Source organism: Cornus florida, unplaced genomic scaffold, assembly GCF_030987335.1.
Source record: "Cornus florida cultivar Cherokee Brave unplaced genomic scaffold, ASM3098733v1 CherokeeBrave_3.0.0_Hap2_Chr10, whole genome shotgun sequence".
Taxonomy (NCBI): domain Eukaryota; kingdom Viridiplantae; phylum Streptophyta; class Magnoliopsida; order Cornales; family Cornaceae; genus Cornus; species Cornus florida.
The window spans coordinates 89,887,835-89,909,561 of NW_026775580.1; the positions used below are offsets into that span (position 1 = coordinate 89,887,835).

General features: G+C 36.2%; 3 protein-coding genes across 4 annotated transcripts; all 3 read left to right on the top strand.

Annotated features, from left to right (window-relative positions):
• The first annotated feature begins 286 nt into the window (after window positions 1–286).
• On the top strand, window positions 287–6,186 carry LOC132280043 (ras-related protein Rab7-like). Its single transcript, XM_059782147.1, has 7 exons — window positions 287–493; window positions 584–610; window positions 750–849; window positions 3,295–3,441; window positions 3,528–3,608; window positions 3,945–4,090; window positions 5,858–6,186. Exons 1-7 carry the CDS (start codon window positions 441–443, stop codon window positions 5,922–5,924), a joined length of 621 nt encoding a protein of 206 aa, XP_059638130.1. The 5' UTR covers window positions 287–440; the 3' UTR covers window positions 5,925–6,186.
• An 898-nt stretch (window positions 6,187–7,084) lies between these two features.
• LOC132280040 (uncharacterized) lies at window positions 7,085–13,907 on the top strand. Its single transcript, XM_059782143.1, has 11 exons — window positions 7,085–7,384; window positions 8,190–8,387; window positions 8,492–8,576; window positions 8,691–8,766; window positions 9,052–9,228; window positions 9,562–9,664; window positions 9,934–10,043; window positions 10,583–10,672; window positions 10,777–10,857; window positions 11,807–12,667; window positions 13,627–13,907. The coding sequence occupies exons 1-11, from the start codon at window positions 7,129–7,131 to the stop codon at window positions 13,717–13,719; spliced, it is 2,130 nt and encodes a 709-aa protein (XP_059638126.1). The 5' UTR covers window positions 7,085–7,128; the 3' UTR covers window positions 13,720–13,907.
• A 1,233-nt stretch (window positions 13,908–15,140) lies between these two features.
• Window positions 15,141–21,699, top strand: LOC132280041 (pentatricopeptide repeat-containing protein At5g25630-like). Of its 2 annotated transcripts, none has more exons than XM_059782145.1 (5): window positions 15,141–15,301; window positions 16,976–17,129; window positions 18,528–19,439; window positions 19,741–20,583; window positions 21,326–21,699. In XM_059782145.1, exons 2-5 carry the CDS (start codon window positions 17,028–17,030, stop codon window positions 21,575–21,577), a joined length of 2,109 nt encoding a protein of 702 aa, XP_059638128.1. In that variant the 5' UTR covers window positions 15,141–15,301; window positions 16,976–17,027; the 3' UTR covers window positions 21,578–21,699. The 2 variants fall into 2 exon arrangements, with proteins under 2 accessions (XP_059638128.1, XP_059638127.1); XM_059782144.1 differs by having other exon boundaries at window positions 16,893–17,129; window positions 21,326–21,698.
• Window positions 21,700–21,727: the final 28 nt, after the last annotated feature.

Genomic DNA, 21,727 nt, shown 5'->3' on the forward strand with positions numbered 1-21,727 from the left:
TTGGATATATGTACTCATTTATTATATATAAATACACACACCGTGCTAATGGGGCCGAGAATATCCTCATTTTGGGCTGTACACTGGTTGTCGGTTGGACCAAAATTATTTAATTAAAAAAAACTGCATTATTTTTTTATTTTTATTTTTATTTTTTTGGCCTTTTCTTTGTTTTGTTGTGGGATGGTTGCGGTTAAGACTGGTAGTTAGCTTTGTTCCCGAGTTTATGTAGATAAAGTAAAAGGTAAAATTTTGTTATTGGTTAGTTATTAATTATTTTTAATTTTTGTTTGCCTAAAAAAATTGGGATCTCAGATGTGCATATTCGATACTCAGAAAAAAGCACATAGTTAATTGTGATAATCTCATTCCTCTCCAACAAAACCCTAATTCTTGACTTTCGGAACAGTAATCAATCCCAATCTTAGAGCTTCGAATTCATGGCGTCTCGTAGGCGCATGCTTCTCAAGGTCATAATTCTCGGTGACAGCGGGTCAGTCTCTCTCTCTCTCTCTCTCTCTCTCTCTCTCATATGATCATATATATGTAAGGAAGGATTTCTGATGCTAATTATCATCTACAGGGTTGGAAAGACATCTCTGATGAATCAGTATCCTTGAGCTTGGGATCTTGAAATTATACATGTATGCAAGCGTGTGTGTGTATATATAATATTTATTTATGTATTTCATAAATTGTCAGGTTATTGGACGATATGGGGTGTGATTTGCCTTAAATGATGCAATTAGATATGTGAATCGTAAGTTCAGTAATCAATACAAAGCTACCATTGGGGCTGACTTCTTGACTAAAGAAGTCCAGTATGAAGATAGGCTTTTCACGTTGCAGGTCAGGGATAGGCTCTTATTATACATTTGTCTCTTTTAATTTAATTTATGTTTAGTTGTTTGTGACTGAATTGTTTCATTGGTATAAATGTTACTTGCAAATGGAAATGCTTGATGCATATTAACTTGGTGAAAAGACAAAAAAAAAAAAAAAAAATTACCCTAAATGGTGAAAAGACAAATTTATAAATAATGCCCAAAAAAACATTATGTGAAAAATTGAGTTTATCCTTGTATATATATAAAACTCGGTTTACATGTTCATGCTCATTTCTGCATTCAAAGGATTTCACTTGGACTGGTAGTCAAGAATATGATGGATCACATGCGAAGTGTGTGAATGTGTGCGGGTGGGCGGAAGGCAAGCGAATTTATTAACCATGAATGGTATGCGTTGATGACATCCTCTTGGCAGAAGCTAATAATTTTCTTAACTGCAGTGGTTTATAAGTTATGAAATGATACTTGTTTGCTATATTAATCACTAATTAAACTTGTGTCTAATAAATGTGATTCATTTGGTAGCTTTCTAATATAATCAACATCTACGGATATGTTTCCCCGGATTTCATGATATTTAATTTCTAGAAAAGTTTTATATCTCAGTGAAAAAGTAACTTGTATTCAAGACTTTTAGTCCAAGTTACCTTTATACTCACTTGCTTTTTACACGCCAAATATTTATTGGATTTGAGCTATGCAAAGCCTTTCTCTAATTTTGAATATTGATCATACTTTTATACTATGAAGATTATGTGGATGGGATCATTGGTCAAAAGTGTGACAAAGCCCTGTTCAGTACTCGTTGTCATCTATTTGAAGGATATAGTTAATATTTCCTAGTAAGGTGGCTCACTCTTTGGTTGATGGGTCTAACATATATCATCATTACAAATGAGGAAAGAAGAAATCAGAAGCATTGGCTTAAGCTAGTGTTTTCTTGTATCATGGACATAAGATAATACAGGCATAGTCAAGGGGGGAAAAATGAAGAAGATAATTGAGGCATTGAAAAGGTAACTTGAAGATATAGGAACAATTTGATAGTGTGCTAATCAATATCTATTTCTTGACATTAGCTTCCTAGTGAGCGACAGGGAATCTGAATCATCTAGCTTCCTTCCCAATAGGTTGAAGATGCCACCTTGGGCCTTCAGCTTCTCTTCGTGATCCCACATTTTTGCAAGACCGTGACCAATTTGGAAACCGGAAGGCATAAACCAGATGCCATATTAAAGTATTTTCGATTGCGTCAAGTGCCATCATATATGGCTGGTTTCTAGGACTACGAGATATTGAAACCGAATATTAGTGTTACTAGTCTTTAAAGAAACATTCACAATCAGTTTTGGTGCCTTCAAGGAGTCATCTCTATTATATTTTTGGAAGATGAGCGCACCAAAAGTATAGAGATGACTCCTTGGGAAGCACCAAAACTGATTGTGAATGTTTCTTTAAAGAGTAATAACATTGATATTCAGTCTTCCATATTACGACCACCTTTCACCCAAGCCAGGACCCTAGAAGGTATATCAGTATCAGTCTAGACTCTAGAGGTTGGTTGGGGCTACTTTTGAGCACACTGTGGACTGCTTTTTCTTTTTGAAAGTTAAAGCAAACACACACACCACTGGGGACTGCTTTCAACTCCACCAGCCTGGTATTTTTGGTCCAGCTGATAACTGACGCCATTTTGAGTCTGGTTTTTAGGTCTTGGTGTTATTACATTTTAAGTGTTATTCACAAAGTAAAGCAGCAGTTCATTACCTCTTCAGTATCAATCATATTCTCCTGTTTCACCTTGGGAAACTGTCCTCAGGTATCGTAGGAAGAGTTGAGATGAGTTATGGTACTAACTTCAGTACAGTGGTGAAAGGATTCTAAAACATTATTCTTGGCATTGTCACTGGGAAAATTCAAAAAATGTTATATATCTGTGATGAGTCATTCCAATTTCCTGCCAGATTCATTTGACAGTCTTTGGAATGCTTACTGAAACCTCATGTGTTAAGTTTAACAATGAGTTGTCTCCAAAATCCTCTCTTCTTCCCCCAGATGTCAATTATGTCAATCAACCATAGGAATTTTCTTGTGACTCAGCAAACTTAAAGAAACCACTTGAAAATTACACATGGTAGTCTCTAGCCTTCATTCGGTTCGTTATCAGTACAATCCTTTGTATGTTTTGAATTGTGTCAGATGAGGTTTTAGAAGCATAAAGAAAATGCTAAAGATTGTTGTTTCTGGTTACAAAGTTACATTCTTCTTCCATTTTTTTTTTTTTTTTTAAAATTTTAAAAATAGAAATTGACAATTTTCTTTTAAATCAGCTTAAAGGTTGATAGTATTTGGTTTTTTTTTCCTAATCTAGTAAAGATATGGGGCATGTCCCAGCTATATTTACTAGTCTCATCTGAGGCTGACACTTCCATGTCCATGCTTTCAGATATGGGATACAGCTGGACAGGAAAGATTTCAAAGCCTTGGTGTAGCTTTTTACCGCGGTGCAGATTGCTGTGTACTTGTGCATGATGTGAATGTCATGAAATCATTTGATAACCTCAACAACTGGCGGGAGGAATTTCTGATTCAGGTGATCATTGACCATTAGCATTCAATTCAAGTCCAGATTTTTACATATCATTGATGACAATTTTCTTGAATTGATTTGATTTTCAGGCCAGCCCTTCTGACCCTGAAAACTTCCCATTTGTTGTATTGGGAAACAAGGTAGATATTGATGGTGGTAACAGCCGAGTGGTAAGACAATATTCTTTCTTGTTGATAGTCAAGTCATTCGTTATAGATATGCAATTTCAGAGTGAAAGGGGGTTGTATGGTAAATAGGTTATGGATAAATGTTGCTTTTTCTTGGTGCTGTTCATCTGTGAGATTTGGGATTTGTATTGTGATTGGGTCTGTTGTTCTGGCATCTTTTCTATGCCTAATTGCGATGTAGATCTAGTCAATGTTGTTCTTTCTGTGTTTTTATCTCATATAGGACTGCTTTTCTGGGAAATATTCAATGTTTGGTTTTTCTTTTCTTCTACTCATTAATAGCCATGTATATAATAGGCTTTTTATTTCAAATTTTAGGTGTCTGAGAAGAAGGCGAGAGCATGGTGTGCGTCAAAGGGAAATATTCCTTACTTTGAAACTTCTGCAAAAGAAGGTTTCAATGTAGAAGCTGCTTTCCAGTGCATAGCCCAAAATGCTCTCAAAAATGAACCTGAGGAAGAGATGTGAGTGTTTTTGAAAAATTGCTCTCAATCATAGTTTTATATTGCTTGCATGGTTCTAAATAATGGTAACAGTAAAAAATTACCTGTGAGAAGACTATTGAACTGTAACCTTGGGCTCTGACTAGAGTTGTGTAAGGTTGTGATTTAGACCTAGAGGAGTTTGAATAGGTTTCAGTTCAGATTTTAACTAACTTTAACAGACTTTCTAAATTCTGACAGAAATATTTGAAAACCTAATTAATCAGCAAACACATAACTCAATCCATTCATAATGTTCATCATGCATGTGAAAATATAAAACAGTAAAAATAAAGCAATCACACATATAACACAAGGATTTTTACATCGAAAATTCAAACAGAAAAGATCTAGGACCTAGCTAGGTAGATCAAAATTCACTATGTGAGAGAGAGGTTACAACTAAAGTTATTGAATTCTCTCTAAAATTCCTTAGTCACTCTCGACTCAGACTTAACGCAAGATCTCACTAGATCCTTTGTGCAGCTTACCATCAACAAATCCGTTCCTCTTGCGATCTGCTTCTCTGTGAACTTTTGATGTCTTTTCTAATAATGTTCCCTTCTGTGTGAAAGGATTTGTTGTTGAAGGGCCTTTGGATCTCAACACTAAACGTTTCAACAAACAATTGACACACTCACCATGCTAGATGTATGGTGAATGTTAAAAAACAAAGAATTCTAACAATCAGAGATCACTAGAATGCATAATGCATCTTATTGTGCTTAGGTTTTCTGAACTCTGGGTTCCTTTATCAGAGTTCAGAATCAGAAAAACACGGGCTTGCTTTGTTTGTAATTCAAAAAATAGTTCTCAAGAATTCAGATAACAGAAAACTGTTCTCAGAGAACAATCTTTTATAGTTATTTGAAAACAGACATTTTTATAGCTGAGTTTTCAGAAAACAGTTTTCTGAAAACTGAACCAAGCAGAGATTTTTGTACTGTTTTCTATTTTTAGTTTTCTGAGAACAGAAAACTGTTTTCATAGTTACAAACCAAGCATGCCCAAGTTCTGAGTGTTTCAATTTTAAAAGAAAACTCACTCTCAAGTCAAGTGTTGATCGACTGACACCAGGCCAGTGGCCTTCTATTAATCCATCGATCAGTCAAGAACCCATCTTTGTATGAATAGGATTTTGATTTTAAAAAGTTTTCAAATACACTTTTATGTGTATCAAAAAGGATTTGTATGAATCAAACATGGAAAACATGAAACCCTAATTGATGAATGCATGGACCCTTGTAAATCAATGTCCCAATGTAAGTTATTACCTTTTTGCCCTTGCATATATATTGAATTTCATAAATGCCATGGGATAAGGTTTTACTACTAACTAAACTAACTAGACACTCTAATAAACATAACAATAAACAAAATTAGACTCCAAATTTTGGGTACAAATTTGTCAATATAAGTCCTATTAAACTAACACCCTACTTAGGTGTGGAGTGCCCTTGATCATGCAGAGGACCGATTTGCAATATCTTTTGAGTTTGTGTCAACTCTTTTTTGGGTAGTTAATGGTTATATACGGTACTTTTTTGAAGACTCATTGCGTTGCTTGTTATTATCGCTAACCATGTGATTCCTTGCGATGGTAAAATTATAGTGATTATGCTGCAACAGCCATGCAGTTCTAATGCATTAACTCTTCCAGTAGTTATCTTAAACTTGCATTTGATATCAAGATATCCTATTCTCTTTGAGATGCTAATTTGTTTCGAATTTTGTCTGTCAATGATGTAGATATCTTCCTGATACCATTGATGTCGCTGGTGGACGGCAACAAAGATCTTCAGGCTGTGAATGTTAGAGCATTTGTCGGCATATGGGGATAAGACTACTGTCTGTTTCACCTTCATTCAGCTTGTACTGATGATTAAAGCAATTTAAAGATGTTTATATGTAATGTACACCTCAGGTGGTCACCGGCAGAAAGCTGATGTACCATTTCTTCTCTTCACAAGATATCTAATGTTTCTATAGTCGGATTACTAGATTGTGCAGCACTTCAATCTACTCAGTTGGTTTTATTAAGCATTTAGAAAGCATAACTTTTTATTACGTTATAATAAGTTATCCTTCTTGGTACTATCTAATATTAAATGAGTTCTTGTGGTGATGTTCAGTTGTCTGCTTCACATCATTCAATCACAATCCTTCTTAGTGGATGCTTGCATCTGAAGGAAATTTCACTCCCTTCAGCCATCAGAAAGCTTTATTCTGAACAGGTTTTATTTGATTTCTTTGAAGTTCCAACATTAAAAAAAAACGAAAACAATGCTGTGACTGCTTACCTGATTTAATGCTCAAAGGTACTCAGGACGTATCTATATACATGCATTATTGTTCATCAATCAAAGAGCAGAACATCTGCCATGAAATTCTCGTTCTTTTCCACTCTATATATTAAGGAAAGGCTAACCCAATGAACAGAAAATTTTATATCATTATGCACTTCCTAAAGAACAGAAGCGCGCTTTCTTTTTTAGTTGCTAAGTGATGTCTATGTTGTTAGATGCCATAAGAAATTTTGTATAAAAATTTATTTACAATAAGATCACACATTAGTAAATGTAGAGGGTTAAAATTTATCGAAAACATTAATTCACTAGACTATGAAGGTATCTGCATAACATAACAAGATCATACAAACTTTTACATTTTTTTTTCTTTTTTCTTTTTTCCTTTTTTTTTTTTTTTTTTTTTTTGACTATAGTGCATTATTTAATTTTCAAAACATGTTAATCCAATTTAAACTTTTACGATTCTTACCGTTATTGTGACGGCGATGAATGAGAGAGTGCTCTTTGTTGCATCGTGATTGTGACGGTGATGAACTCCAGTGTTTTGGACGACGTTACCTTCCTACAAACATTACCCTTTTTGGTACATTTAGATCACGAAACGACGTCGCTAGGCCCCTCCCCGCACTTAGTATTACCTTGAAACAATTTATGGTGGTTATATCATATAGCGCACAGGTGCGCACAATAGGCTACTTCATCAGTAAGCAGATGGCGCGAGGTCTCATCGTCTCTTCGCAGAACAAGACGACTTCGCACTTGCTGCTAACCTCCATTTCTAGGGTTTCTACAACAGGGAAATTAGGGAAGAACGCATTCGCGCCAAATCATTTGCAGTCCTCTGCATCCATTCCCTCCTCTCGCTTGCTTTGCAGTTACCCCAATGACCCCATCGATATGTCCAAGTACAGAGAGACTTTCTCTAAGAGAATGGCCATGGCCGGACTCAAACCCCATCACCGTATCGGTCAGTCACTCTACTCTACTCATCTTATACGTTGCAATATCTGTGTGCATATATGGGCGCGCGCGCACACTCAAAACAATATGTATGACTATGTGAATGGAGACACCAAATTCTACAAAGATTTATTTATGCTCTGTGTTATCAGAAACAAAACAGAGTGTAACTGTTATAGATGAAGTTGTCCAGAGGTTGAACTCCTTTCTTCCTATTGTTTGGTTGCTGAGAATATGAAATGATAAAAATTAACATTTTGAATCATAATCTTTTCACTTTTAGGCCTTCTGGAAAAGTAAGAAAAGAAAACCCCTTAGTAGTCTATTTTACCATTGGGCTTAAGATTAGTTGATTTTTTATTTTCTAACAAACAACTGAGGTTATAGTAAGTTGAAATTTTTCTTTGTTACTATTTTTTTTTCCAGCAACCAGTTGGCGGGTGGTAATTGTGAATGAATAAATTATTGAAAGACTTTAGTTCGTTTCACTTTCTTTTCCTCTTTTGCTAGAGGTTGTTGAGAAATTGAGAGAGAAGGGAAAGGAAAAACAAAAAATAAAAAATCTGAACTTGGAATCTTGAATTTTGGTAAAGTAGGACCCAAGTTTCGAAAATCTCCATCTTATCGGGCTTAGTACAACTATTTGCCTTATCTCCATTGATGTTTTTCCTTCTTTCCAATGTTTCGATAGGAAGAACAAAAAATAAAATTAAACTATTCAAAATATGTTTCTCCTCTTTCCTCTCACTTTCTCGTAAAGCTAACTGAGGATGCTGATGAAAATTTATACATTGGTGTTTTCATTCTTTCAGCTCTTGGAGTATCTGGTGGTCCCGACAGTATAGCGTTGTGTGTATTGGCTGCTGGTTGGAAAACCAATTGCCTTAATGCTCCCGGAGGCGAGAACAGTATCTTCATTGATGGGCTTTTGGCAATAATAGTTGATCATGGACTGCGCGCTGAGAGCAAAGATGAGGCCAATGAAGTGTCCACTCGAGTTTTAAATATGGGTATCTATACTTTTCCCTTTTTAGGTGGTTTGGATTAATTTTGTGTATTGGACTTCATTAGATTTTCATGGGAACAGCAGTTTGTTAATGTAGGCTTTGTGTAGGAATCAGATGTGAGATTGGTCATTGTGAATGGTCGGATGGTAGGCCAAAGCGGGGTCACTTGCAGGAAGCTGCTCGTGATATGAGGTGATTTTTTCACAAGCAGGGTGGTGGTTTCTTTATTTTAACTATTCAAAATTTTATAAAGATGCTTCGAGTTTACACTTTTTCTTTATGTTTTTGGAATTCCTTAACATCCAGATATCAGATTTTCCATAATGTTTGCATTCAGCACCAAATTGGCGTGTTACTAATTGCACATCATGCAGATGATCAGGTTTGGACCAGCATTAGTCATAATTGTGTGTGTGTGTGTGCGCGGTCGTGTGTGCTTGTTCAAGTTTGTGGTTGACAAAATAATTAACTAGATTATGTTATTCTGATATACAAGAGTTTAGTTAAATTTACTCCTTTTCTTTTTCAGGTAAGATTTAATAAACAAATAATGAGTGGCAAATTGTACATGATGGTTAGTGGGCAAGAAGGAAAAGCAGTGTTTAGTTAAACCTTGATGGCATTTCACAGTAACTAGACGTATAGTGATTGCTAAGTCACAATGCAGGCGGAGTTATTCATTCTCAGACTCTCTCGAAACAGTGGCGTGCTTGGACTTGCTGGCATGGCATTTGTTTCTCAGTTATTTTCTAAATATCCAAATTTTAATGGTGAAGCGTCAAATGACCATGGTATTTTATTGGTGCGACCACTCCTGGAGTTCTCAAAAGATGATTTGTACAAGGTAGGTTTTTTTTTTGGGTCAAATTTTTGTTTTTAATTTTCATGGATAATATCTTCAAAGTACTGTCTATTCACCCAGAATCAGTTTAGTTTTGATTTTGGATTACAGTTCCTCCGACATAAGATATGTGCTTTTACTATTGACGTGTTTCTGTGGATTTGGGGTGTTGAAACGCTGTGGAATTGGAATTGAAACCAAGTTAACGATTTGTGTAGTTGTAATGTTAACTTTAATTTGAGTGAACTTTAAGTGATTATCTGATCTATGGTATGAGTGTTTTTTTCCCTTATTTATTTTGAGGTTAGCTTAAATATATTTTTATTACTCTTGCAGATATGTCAAGGGGGTAATCAGGAATGGGTGGAAGATCCTACAAATCAAAGTCCATCTTTTGCTCGTAATAGGATCCGAATGTCGTTGAAGAATTTGTCATCACGTGAGCTGTGAATTGTGAATTTATGATAGACATGACAGCTTGGATAGATAGACCTATTTCTCTTCATACAAACATTCCTACATTTTTTAATTTCAAATCATCCACTATGTGATGTGATGTTTGTCTTGAATAGTTTTTCCTCATTTTGGGGGGCAAACATTTTAGTCAATTTGGGTGCTTCGTAATTTCCAAAAGAATGGGTTATTGCCGTATGTAGTTTCTTCAAAAATATGGTGACTTGGTATGTATAACTGTTTCTTATGTTGCAGTTTCCTTGAATTCTGAATTACAAGCAGTTATTTCTGCATGTCGAAGAACACGTTCGTACATTGAAAGAGTTTGTTATAACTTGATAAATGAGGCTGTCAACATCATGGATGTAAGTAGCTTTTGACTGTTTGAGTTTCTTTTATGTTTATTATCCTTTTTTCTACACTCGTCTGAACGTAAAAGTTCAAGTAGATCTTTAAGAAGTTTCAATTGTTTTATGGTAAGAATTTTACTTTATTTATTTTCTTCTGTTGCTTTAAACAATTGGAGATGTATCACAAGAGAGATTTTCATGCAAATTTATAGAAGTTTACTTGCATGTGTTAGCCTCTTTCACGACGATAATACTGATAGTAACAACAGCAATTAAAAGATAATAATATTTTTTTGCATTGGATTTGATCCTGACTAAAGAAATAATATTTTACCTGCCAAAAGAATTATCAATTAAAATGAAGCTTGCCTCTTTTCACAATTGGTTGATGCCCTAATACCTCTAACACAAACAAGGAGATATGAAAAAGGCAGAAAAATAAATCTGATATTTTAGATATTTTTAAAACTATCTAATATAGTTATCCGATAAATCTGTTTCTACCTTTTTGTTTTCCTTTTTACCTTGTTTTTCACTCTCTTCACTGGGTGCAGCAAGGATATGCCGTTGTTGATTTAAAGATTCTTAATCCATCAAAAGTTGAGGATTTATGCTTGTCAAAGTTTGTTACCTCAGTGTTGCAGGTACTGCCATTCTTAGCGTGTTGGATATCTGACACACTAGAAGTTTCCTGTGTTGAACTCTTTTGGGGGGTCCTGCTAATGCTGTTTGAATTTGTATCTATCAGTTCATCTCACACGGGCGCAGACCAGTTCGGGGTAGCGCATCAAAATTGCTGTTGAACTACCTTCATACTTTCCCATGCAAGGTGCATTTCATTTCAACACTCTAGTCTTTGCTTCTTTGTCTTACAACATTTACATGTTATGCATTACTTTTTATTTGTTAGGTTATCTTAATTTAGAATTGTAGAAAAGGAAACAAACTTTTTGGCATGCAATTCAAATGCTGATATGCTATGCCACTATCGGACACATTGAAATTCAACCACATTAAGATGCATGCATGATGGTCGAATCTTACCCCAGGTGCTGCAGTCTGGACTGTCACTTGATTTTGAAATAGTAGGGATTGCTGGAATTCATTGTCAATTTTCTTGGAATCAGAGGCATCTGTGTATTAGCTATATTAGAATATTGTTGTTTAAGCTGTCGTATTTGATGGTTTACCCTCTAACATATGGGGGGATAACAAGTGTATGGTTCACCATTTTGTGCTCAACACTATAACCAATCCCTCCCTGTTTCCTCTTCCAAAATTACTGTATGTTCATTTTGGCCTAATTTACTCTGTGTGTGTCTTTGCCTACTTCCTGTTATGTTTTGATGTACTGAAAAAGAATGGGGGGAGGTGTTACCTCTGGCGGCATTTCTTTGAGAACTTGGCAGGAACACCCGTATGATTTAATTACTGTCAAAAAATTGTTTCAATTATTTTGTTTTATTAGTCAAAAGTGAGGTGAAATTACAGAAAGAATTTTGTTTCTCTGGTGCAAAAAAAATTGTGACAGCAAGATAGTAACTGTTACTATTAAGGTTACCTTCTTTATTAATATCTGTATATCTTCCAGCCTTGGCCTGCCATATGGATCTAAATAGTCTGCATGACATATGGCTGGAATCTTGCTGTTCCTCAGAGAGTTGTGGACTGAAATTTTCCCTTTTCTATCCTCAAAAGTCATCCATCCAGTTTGCTACTCAATAGTTAAAGGTTCATTGGTTATATTTATTCACAGATCTGTTTTGGTATTCTTGCAGACTTCCCTTACTGCAGCTGGTTGTTACCTTTGTCCAGCTCCTGGTTCTAAAGGCACCAAAGTCCTGGTTTGTTGCTCCATTGATTCTTCTTTGCCTTTGAAGATGGAGTTGTTTCATGAACACTCTTATGAAGTACAGAAGCGGTTCAATCCAACTGAGGTGGAGCAAATTATAGCGCATGAAAAATCATACTCGGATTGCTTGGTTCCAGATGCCTCAGATGTGCAATTTTTGGATGTAACATCTTCTGAATCTGTGCTACTTGAAGCCAAAAGGATCAATATTCTCAGCGACTCGACCCATAGGATCATTCTTTCTTTGCAGAGAGACGAAATCGAACATTTCAGGTCCAAAACTGAAGTCAAGTCTGACTATAAGTTAAAGAATGAAGTAGAAGCTACCAGGACTTCACTGAGCAAAGCAGTACTTCCGCCTGGGCACATTGGTTACTTTATGAACAGATTCTTAGTCATGTGGAAACTGAGGGAGAATATTATAAATGATACTTCCTCCCTGAATGAGGCTAATTTTGACCAGGACTTGGGAGCAGAAAGTCCGAATTTCTGTTGCAGGTCTTGTCCAGTTAGTCATGACATGGTAGCTGAGGTGCGCTACATGATTGATGCTGATTGGCTGTATCTTTCCAAGTTGTCAAAATGTCAGAATGTGGAAAGTACTCAAGAGCAAGGAGTTCTCTTGGCTGAGAAGATGGAGCAAGCAACAGAAAAGTTAAATGCATGTTCAGATTATGTGAAGTTATCAGCGCAAGGAGCTCTCGATTCATTGAAGTCTATCCCAGTTGCTGCAAGAAGAGGCCTACCTGTCTTAGTCAATCCTCAAGGACTTTTACTAAGTATCCCGGTACATTAATCCCCCCTTTTCTGTGTTCTTTTCTCTGGTTAATAAAAATTAGATTGATTTGGGACTACAAGATTTCCTAGCCAGCTACGCACCATTGCATGGTTTGCACCTGCCTTACCATCTAGCTTACTATTTGGTTGGAGTACATTCATTGGCCATATCACAAATGGTCAGTGATAAGTCTTATATTGTTGTGCCCATGTCTTTGCATGTTCAGAGATATCTCACTATACACCACCTGACATCCAGGGTATTAGGGTTTTCAAATTTTTTAACTTAGACTAGATTAGTCATGTCTGCATACTCAGCTGCTTATCAAATATTCACCACTTGCTACCTTTTCTTTTTCCTTTTTTCTTTCTGGTTGATTGAGGTACTAATATTGTACTGTACGTGTACCCTCATATATATGATGGCAAACGAAATAATTCTTTGAAAGGTATATGGCCATTTCTTGCAGAGACAAATCGGGCCTGAAACTCGGCAAATCTCCCTATTTTGTACTTTTTTTACTGAATTTATCTTCTTCTTCCTCTCTGTTTTTTTTTGCTGCATCCATTAATCAAAATGATAAAGCTGTTGTATCTTCCTCTAATGAGAAAAGGAGAGAACTCCATTCTATCGTATTTAGCCTTCAAAAAGAGAGAAACTACAGAGAGAATAAGAATTGTGCTTGTTTTCTTATTTCCTTCCCCCTCCCTTTTAAACTAGGACTTTGGAAAGCCTTTTTTTGCTCATTTTCCTGGCTAGGAACCAGTTTGCCTCTGTGTACACAGTAAGACAATTTGTTTCAAAGAAAACATTAATACTTTGTTAACCCTCTTGCAGGTGGGTTAAAGGACCCTCGTAGAAAGTTCCTCTCTTAATTTTTGCTATAAATGTTTTATACTTTGTGATTCTGTAATCCTGTCTATTGAGACCTAACAAGGCGTCTATCTTTTTCTTCCCTCTCCTTCCAGAGCATTTGCTTCAACCATTGCCCCTGTTTGATGGCATCTGCTGTATTCAAGGCAAGAGTACCTCTTGTTGGTGGTCATAGTTGGTTTATCTAATCTTGGTTGAATGAATCCCGTTGCTACATAAGCCAAGAGTGCATTGGCGAAAGGTCCAGTGGGGCTTGTGTAATTTTTGACTTTGTATCTGAGTAACCAGTCACATTCAAAAAAATACTCCTGTTCATTTTTTGATCTCTACTGCAGTTGTAACATCTCCTACATATATGTTTATTCTATTTTTCTTCTCTCTTGACTGTTGGATGACTGTATATATATAATTTGGTATCTTGCCTGTTGAACGACGTTAGCGTGAACTATATAATTTATAAAGAGCAGCAGCAAAACCTACGATGGCAGCAAAGATTGGAGAGAAGTGAATAGGAACTTTCTGATCAAATATTCAAATTTGTGACTAGTGGAAGAAAACTAAAAACTCGCGGAATTAGTATAGCTTATTACCTAGTCACCTTATATGGATAAATTCAGTGTGATTATATTGTATATTGTAGCTGAGGTCTGAATACTGTGATAGTGTGATGGTTAGAGCAATGTGGGAATTGGGAATGATACTCAAGGGTTTTTTTGTTTTTTTTTTTTTCTTCATTAAGGTAAAATAAATAGTAGTGCAGTTCTTGACATATACGGAAAGGGGTGGAAAGAAGTGAGATTACTGTTGTGTGCGTATTCTCATCAGTGCAGGTCTTAATTCGAAGTTTTTAGTGAAAAATCAAAGTTCATTTTACTAATTAAGAGTTCCTTATAAACGCTTATATTACTTCTTCTTCCTTTTTTTTTCCTTTTTTTTTTTTTTTTGGATTTACAAATAAAGAGGACTAAATATTATTTGAAGCAACCTTTATTTTACTTTTATTTTTTAAAAAATAAAATTGTACATCTCATACTGTATAATTGTAAGGAAGAGTTATCGTTAGCAAATATTTTTTTGGTGCCTCTGGGGTGTAGCAGTGATGGTAGGAGCTCGGCGCTTGCACTCTACAGGTCAATGTTCGAACCTCTTATGTTCTCGACTCATCCGGTGTGTGACTATGAGATTGTGTTACATTACCCCAAGTTGACGCCACAGAGTGGCTCCCTAACGGGCCTTGTTTCATGAAGTCCGGTGCATCAAAAAAAAAATATATATATATATATATATATATATTCTTCTGGGTTGTGTGGTAAAACGAGCTCTACATAGACAAAGATGTGTGGTTCCAAATTGGACGGTTGCCCAAAATTATGGTTAAAGGCTAAATTTGTCAAATCACACACCTTGGATTGGAGGAGGTTCGGTTTGCAGTTGCACAGTGGACTTTGGAGTTTGGACAGATACGAAGGTAGGTTTGATGTACGTACTGTATACTAATAACATATAACGTGGCAAATTGTGGTCCATTACAATACTTCATTTTCCACTTCACTTTGAGCCTTGAAAAATGAAAACTTTATTTTGAGCCTTTTAGAAATCGAAATTCTCACACTGCATTCGGATTTCTGATAATATTTGTGGATAAGATTTTCCAATGGATGTCACAACTCACACAACACAACGCTGCTTCATGTCGTACATGCACATTCCACTTCCCTACCATGCAATTCATCTCTCTCTTTCTATGCTTGCAACTACTGCACACTCGAGGTACGACCCACCTGCCTCTTCCAAACCAATTGATTCAGCTTTGTCAATGCTTGATTTCAACCATTTCTGCATATTTTATCTAGCACTTTTCTTGATTCCAGCCATTTCTTCATAAATTCCTTCATATTCTTGATGCTTTTGGACTCTTCATCTTTCTGAATTCAGAATATTTAGATTTTACCTAAAATCTCATAATAGAAACTAATATATACCCATAGGAGTTGGGTCTTTGGTTCTTTTATATCTTTTTACTTAAGCAATTCCAATATAAAAAATTGTGTCAATTTTTATATTTGCACTACCTGCTTAAGGATGAAACCATAGTAAAATCTTCATCAAGATTTTGTTTCTAGCTGGTTGTGTGTGTGTGTGTTCAATATTACATTCAGTATCATGAATTATAGTGTTTTATGCTGCAAATTTTGAGTAATTTGCTGCCAAAGGTTACACAGTCTGCTTCTTGCCTGTTTGTTTAGGGTAATATGAAGAATCCTATATATATGCCTGCTTGAGTTATGGTCCTCTAGGCTACCGTTGGTCAAGCATTTTTAAGCAATTATTTTCTCTTATAAGGAAATGGACTGTTGATTTGTAAGGTTTTGGGGAAAATGAGATAGGAAAGAAATGGAGTCACAGTTGGAGATTCTGCATAATATGTGCTGGATAAGAAGGCTTGTAAGTTGTGTGTGTGTGTGTGTTTTTTTTTTTTTTTTTTTTTTCCCGGTAAGCGATAAGGCTTGTAAGTTGTAACCCTGTTATGTCCATACTAAATCCTACTTCTCTTCAAAATTGCATACACCATTGTTCTAAAAATTCTAGCCAGAGTCACTTTGAAAAGAACAATAAGGAGGCAGGGGAGGGCATGGTGCTTCAATTACCAAGCATAAGCCTCATAGTGATTTATAGCATAAAAAGCGACTGTTGGCTATAGCAGTAATGCTTTCCTTTTGGTTCTCATTTAGAAATGATGTTGCTGCATTTGTAGTCTTCTTTTTGGAAATGGTGTTTTGTGTTATGTTTGAAATTAAGAATTTCAACTGAAGATATTGCTTTGCATAGGTTATTTGGTGCAATTATTGTATACTTCTATATGTACATGATTTTTAAAATTTTCCTCTTACTACTCACTGCTACCAAGTTTTGAGCCTCATTACTAGGATATGAGTTTTCTTATGTCACCAAATTCTAGGCTTATTGTTTGAATTTTTTTGGTTACCTTTAATTTTGACTTGGTTTCTAATTCCCCGTTACTCCATCTTTCCAACAAAATATGAGAGTGACCATATGACCTTTCATTTTTATTTTTATTTTTATTTTTATTTTTATTTTTGTTATGCAACAGAACTGTACCGTTTTGGAAAGAATCGTACCAATCTAATTGGTGCCCAGTTAAACTGTCATCGTGCAATTCTTACGCGACATCATACAACCTTAAAACTTAATCCTATGTTGAAGCTTTCTGTTAGCTCATTTGATTTTTACCTTTAGAGAGAAAATTTGAAAATATTATGTATATAGGCCATTAGGCCCTAGCAGAGAAATACTGAGAATCTACAGTGAGCTAATTCATCATGGCAATCCCAAACTGCAGATGTCCAGGGTGATTCTATGTAGGATGATATGACTATCTCCACAGTAAACATAAATCTGATCCGCGGCCTTGATCTATAGCAGGATGGTTGACACTGGAATTTAATCAAGGCAGTAAGGTTCACTGTTATAAGAAATGGGGAAGTTTGATAAAGAGAGGTCCCATACTGTCATCACGGGGAAGCACCAAAATGGGTCAATTATCTCCAAGAAACAAATTCAGGCATCAACCGCCATGGTATATTTCAGAAACTTAAATCAGTTTTATTTGATCAATCTGAATGTCTTGACCTCTTTGCTATGGTACATTTCTTCAAATCCACAATGAACTTCTTTAAGTCAATTTTTCAAATGCTGGGTGTAAATCTAGGTGTCTTTTAGATTGCTATGCCACTTAAATTTTCAGGGTACAGAATCTCCTTATATTCAATTATATGTATTGGTTGATTCTTATTTTTTGAAGAAAAGAATGCTATCATTCTAGTTATTTTCTGACGGTCAGTTTTCATAATATATACTGGCAAGATACTCTAATAACAGCATTCTTATACAATGGATACTGATTCTCTTTATCAAATATTGCTCGTCCCACCTTTTCTGCATCATTAAAGTTTTTGGTTTTGGGACAATTAAATCCTGCTTCTATGCCATTACATAACCTTATAAACTTCCTATGAAAACTTATTGAAATTTGTTTCTCTTGGCTTTGACTACTTATGCAATTTTAGAAAGGGTGGTCTGTTTCTGGTCACCTCTTAATTTCTTCGAAGTAATGACTAACGAGACATGGGTACATGATCACATTCATGAAAATGTTGAATTATTGAATTTTGGCATATATACATTGAAATCATTTCTTGTGAAATAGAGTGCTCGCCAGTCACCAATTATGTAGAAGTGTAAGTATTAACTTTTTTGTCTATAGAAAATGAAGAAGTGTTAAGAACCAATGCACAAGGTAAAATCTCCATGAATCTATCAACCCTCATTTTATTTGCAGTAAAAACAAAACGGAGTGTACTACATTGGTGTGCTGTCCAAATACCTTTTCATTAGAGATCATTGCATGGTATCCAATAGGAATTCCATTGAGTTACATCTCCTTGGTGTTTGTGTGGTTCTTAACAGAATTGAATTCAGTGGTTAAATTGTCTTGTTGCTTAATTATTACTTTTTTCCAGGATGGTTGGCTAAATCTTGAACTTTCTCTCTTTGGACCAAAATGTTTCAATTTCCGATTATCTGTGAGCCTGACTATTGTTTAACTTTCTTGAGCATGGCCTTGGATACTGTTTCTTGGCAAAAAAAAACTTACGCACACCCCCTTTCCCCCCTATGGGGACTTGAACCCTCGACCTTCTACTTTGAAAGGTGAGGAAGTACCACTAGGTTACTTCTTTTGGTAGTTGAATACTGTTTCAAAATCATGATACAACCATAAGCAGACAGTGACATGTTCAGACTGGCAAAAATCACTAGTTTACGATATCCCGGATTATCTAGGAACTGGTCTGCTTTCCCTTTGTTGGGGCCTGGTCATGGTACCAATGTACAAAATCCAAATTATGTATACACAGAGGTGGACAGACACACTCGTCTTCTACTAATCAAATATTATTTTTTTTAAAATTTGCAGGAAGCACATCTGCATGAGAAGGACCAACTACGTCCAATTTCAGTTTCTGGAAGTTCTCAAATTCAATCCTGTTGCGTTGTCTGTTTGGGCAACAATAGTTGCCAAACAGTTCGTTCAAGAACAAAATTGATGAATATCTTGGTTGAGAGGGGAAAGCCTCATGAAGTCCACTCCATTTTCAAAGGTTTAACAGAAGAAGGACACAGGCCAACACTAATAACATATACGACTCTCTTATCTGCTTTGACCCTCCAGAAACGTTTCAAGTCTATTCCTTTGCTCCTCTCCAAGTTGGAAGAGAATGGACTGAAGCCCGACTCAATATTTTTCAATGCCATGATCAATGCTTTCTCTGAATCTGGAAATGTGGAGAAGGCCATGAAAATCTTTCGAAAAATGAAGGAGAGCGGATGTAAGCCAACAACCAGCACTTTTAATACCCTAATGAAAGGTTTTGGTAATGTTGGTAAGCCTGAAGAATCTTTGAAACTATTAGAGCTAATGTCACATGAAGAAAAGGTGAAACCCAATGATAGGACTTATAACATTCTTGTTCGAGCCTGGTGTAGCAAGAACAATATTAGAGAAGCATGGAATGTGGTATATAGGATGGTTGCATCTGGATTGAAAGCAGATGTCGTCACGTATAACACAATAGCAAGGGCTTATGCTCAGAATGGACAGACATTTAGGGCTGAGGGGATGATATTGGAGATGCAGAACAACAAAGTGGCACCCAATCAGCGGACTTGTGGCATCATAATCAGTGGCTATTGTAAAGAAGGTAACATGGAAGAGGCCTTGAGATTCATGTACAGGATGAAGGATCTTGGTGTGCATCCAAATCTTGTAGTTTTTAACTCAATTATCAAGGGATTTCTTGACGTCACAGATGGGGATGGAGTTGATGAGGTGTGTTTTGACCTTTGGTAATCTTGTAGATGAGTTATACTGATAACATTAGATGTTTGCCAAGTATTTCTAGATGAAATGCAATTTTTCTTAATTCAAAATGTGTAACATCAAAATCATGCTTCAGATATTCATTAGTCTTGGGAATTATTATAGGTATTTTATCCTGTTCACCCCTCCGAGCACTCACAGTGGTGCTCCTTCATACTCTTGTTACTTCATCTTCCTGGTTTCCTCTTCATTCACCTTTAGATTATAATTATTATTATTTATAAATCACTATTGATTAACATGATCACAGGCACTGACATTGATGAAAGAATTTGGGGTCAAACCGGATGTAATAACATTTAGCACCATCATGAATGCATGGAGTTCAGCAGGACTCATGGAGAAATGCCATGAGATGTTTGATGACATGTTGAAGGCTGGCATAGAGCCTGACATCCATGCATTCAGCATTCTTGCAAAAGGTTACGTGCGCACTGGAGAAGCTGAGAAAGCCGAGTCAGTCCTGACAACAATGGAGAAGTATGGTGTACACCCAAATGTTGTAATCTTCACTACCATCATAAGTGGATGGTGCAGTGCAGGCAAAATGGAGTACGCTTTAAAGTTATATGAGAAGATGTGTGAAATGGGAATTTCCCCCAATTTAAAAACTTTCAACACCCTAATATGGGGATATGGAGAAGCAAAACAGCCTTGGAAAGCAGAAGAATTGCTCCAAATTATGGAAGAAAAGGGTGTTCTTCCTGAGAAGGATACTTTCCAGCTTGTTGCAGAGGCATGGCATGGAATTGGTCTAGTGAGTGAGGCCAAGAGAATCGAAAATGATACAGAAGAAGATCAAGGAGTTACACCAAATGCTAAGAAGGATGAGATAACTGCAGAGAGCCTAGGTCTAATATATCAGAAAGAAAATCTCAGTGCTTCTTATTCCAATCCATTGCAAGTTCCTGGGACTGTCATGACCAACGAGAAAGAGTCTGCTGCCAGTAACACCAGAAGCCGGATGGTGCTGAAACGATCCGGATTCTCATCTGAGAAGTTGAGTGCTATTACTAAAACCATCTGTCTTACTCATGCGCACCGATTTGGGGTGAAACCGTTGATGGCATGCCACAAGCAGTTTCAAGTGCAGGTGGGAATTTATGCGCCATATGTAAATTCATGTAGAGTGATGTTCTGAAGCTGTGCAGGTTGTGCAGTTTTCTCCATGAACTAATCTCTGATAAATTGCTGCCATTCTGGTTCAAGATATGTTTCAGTAACACAGAACTGGAGGATTATTGCTGGTTGCTGCTTTAAGTTGTATATAGTAAGGGGAGCCTTTTGAATTTCAGGCATCCTTCATGGTTTGCAAATCCTTTACTGAAGTAATTATGTATTTGATTACAATATATCTATACAGTCATATTGATTCTGTGGCAGGCAAAGGCACTGTCAATTTACTATAATCATCTTATTGTCCTATTAATTGGTGGGTAATCCAATTTATTTTTTCACTGCTAACATCAAAAGCTGTCAAAATTTTGTTTTGGTTGCCAATTAGAGTAAACTAATTAGCCAAACCCCTTCATATCAGTCCGTTTTGCCTTACTCATTCAGACACGAATTTAGAAGCCACCAAGGAGGAAAAAGAAAAGGATTATCACACAAACTAGGAAACATATGTTAGCTATGCTTCTACAATTCCACAGCTGTAGTTTTATATGTGTGTGTCTGTGTATATATATATATATATGATTTACTTGAAAATGAAAAGTTCTTGTTCATATGGAGGGAACAGCAGGGTGGAATTGCCCAACCACTGCCTCAAGTTCGGAAAATGAAGATTGGTATGCGTTGGATGGAACCTAATGCCCATCTATTTGTATTTACAGGAATCTTCCTTGAATTTGATGGTTCTGGTGCTACTAGAGTCGATGACTAGGGAACACGAGATACGCCTACGGTGCCTTGTCTTCACCAGTTTCCCCACCACATTTCCTCGTGACCGGATTTCAAACTCCATTTTAAATGGAACTCCACCATTGTTGTCTGATGCGGCGAAGGTTGCTCCAGCTCCATACAGAGGAACTTTATCACCTTCTAGATTCACAGACATAACTCGTCGGCTCTTTCTTGGTTGGTAATATTTCTTCAACTGCAACCATAAAAAGTGTGAATCAACTATGTATTAGTTACTGCACAATTTTATTTTGCATATAGAAGTGTAACATACATTCCAATAATCTAAACATCCCATTCAAATAGAACACACTGACGAGCTAGAGTAATTCAAC

Excerpts from the sequence above, each read along its gene's own strand:
- LOC132280043 (XM_059782147.1), top strand. The coding sequence starts at position 441 with ATGGCGTCTCGTAGGCGCATGCTTCTCAAGGTCATAATTCTCGGTGAC. Across the intron at positions 611-749 it reads AAGACATCTCTGATGAATCA|ATATGTGAATCGTAAGTTCA; the intron begins GTATCCTTGAGC and ends TGATGCAATTAG. Across the intron at positions 4,091-5,857 it reads AATGAACCTGAGGAAGAGAT|ATATCTTCCTGATACCATTG; the intron begins GTGAGTGTTTTT and ends TCAATGATGTAG.
- LOC132280040 (XM_059782143.1), top strand. The coding sequence starts at position 7,129 with ATGGCGCGAGGTCTCATCGTCTCTTCGCAGAACAAGACGACTTCGCAC. Across the intron at positions 10,858-11,806 it reads TTCATACTTTCCCATGCAAG|ACTTCCCTTACTGCAGCTGG; the intron begins GTGCATTTCATT and ends GTATTCTTGCAG. Across the intron at positions 12,668-13,626 it reads GACTTTTACTAAGTATCCCG|AGCATTTGCTTCAACCATTG; the intron begins GTACATTAATCC and ends CTCTCCTTCCAG.
- LOC132280041 (XM_059782145.1), top strand. The coding sequence starts at position 17,028 with ATGGGGAAGTTTGATAAAGAGAGGTCCCATACTGTCATCACGGGGAAG. Across the intron at positions 17,130-18,527 it reads TTCAGGCATCAACCGCCATG|GAAGCACATCTGCATGAGAA; the intron begins GTATATTTCAGA and ends TAAAATTTGCAG. Across the intron at positions 19,440-19,740 it reads ATGGGGATGGAGTTGATGAG|GCACTGACATTGATGAAAGA; the intron begins GTGTGTTTTGAC and ends ACATGATCACAG.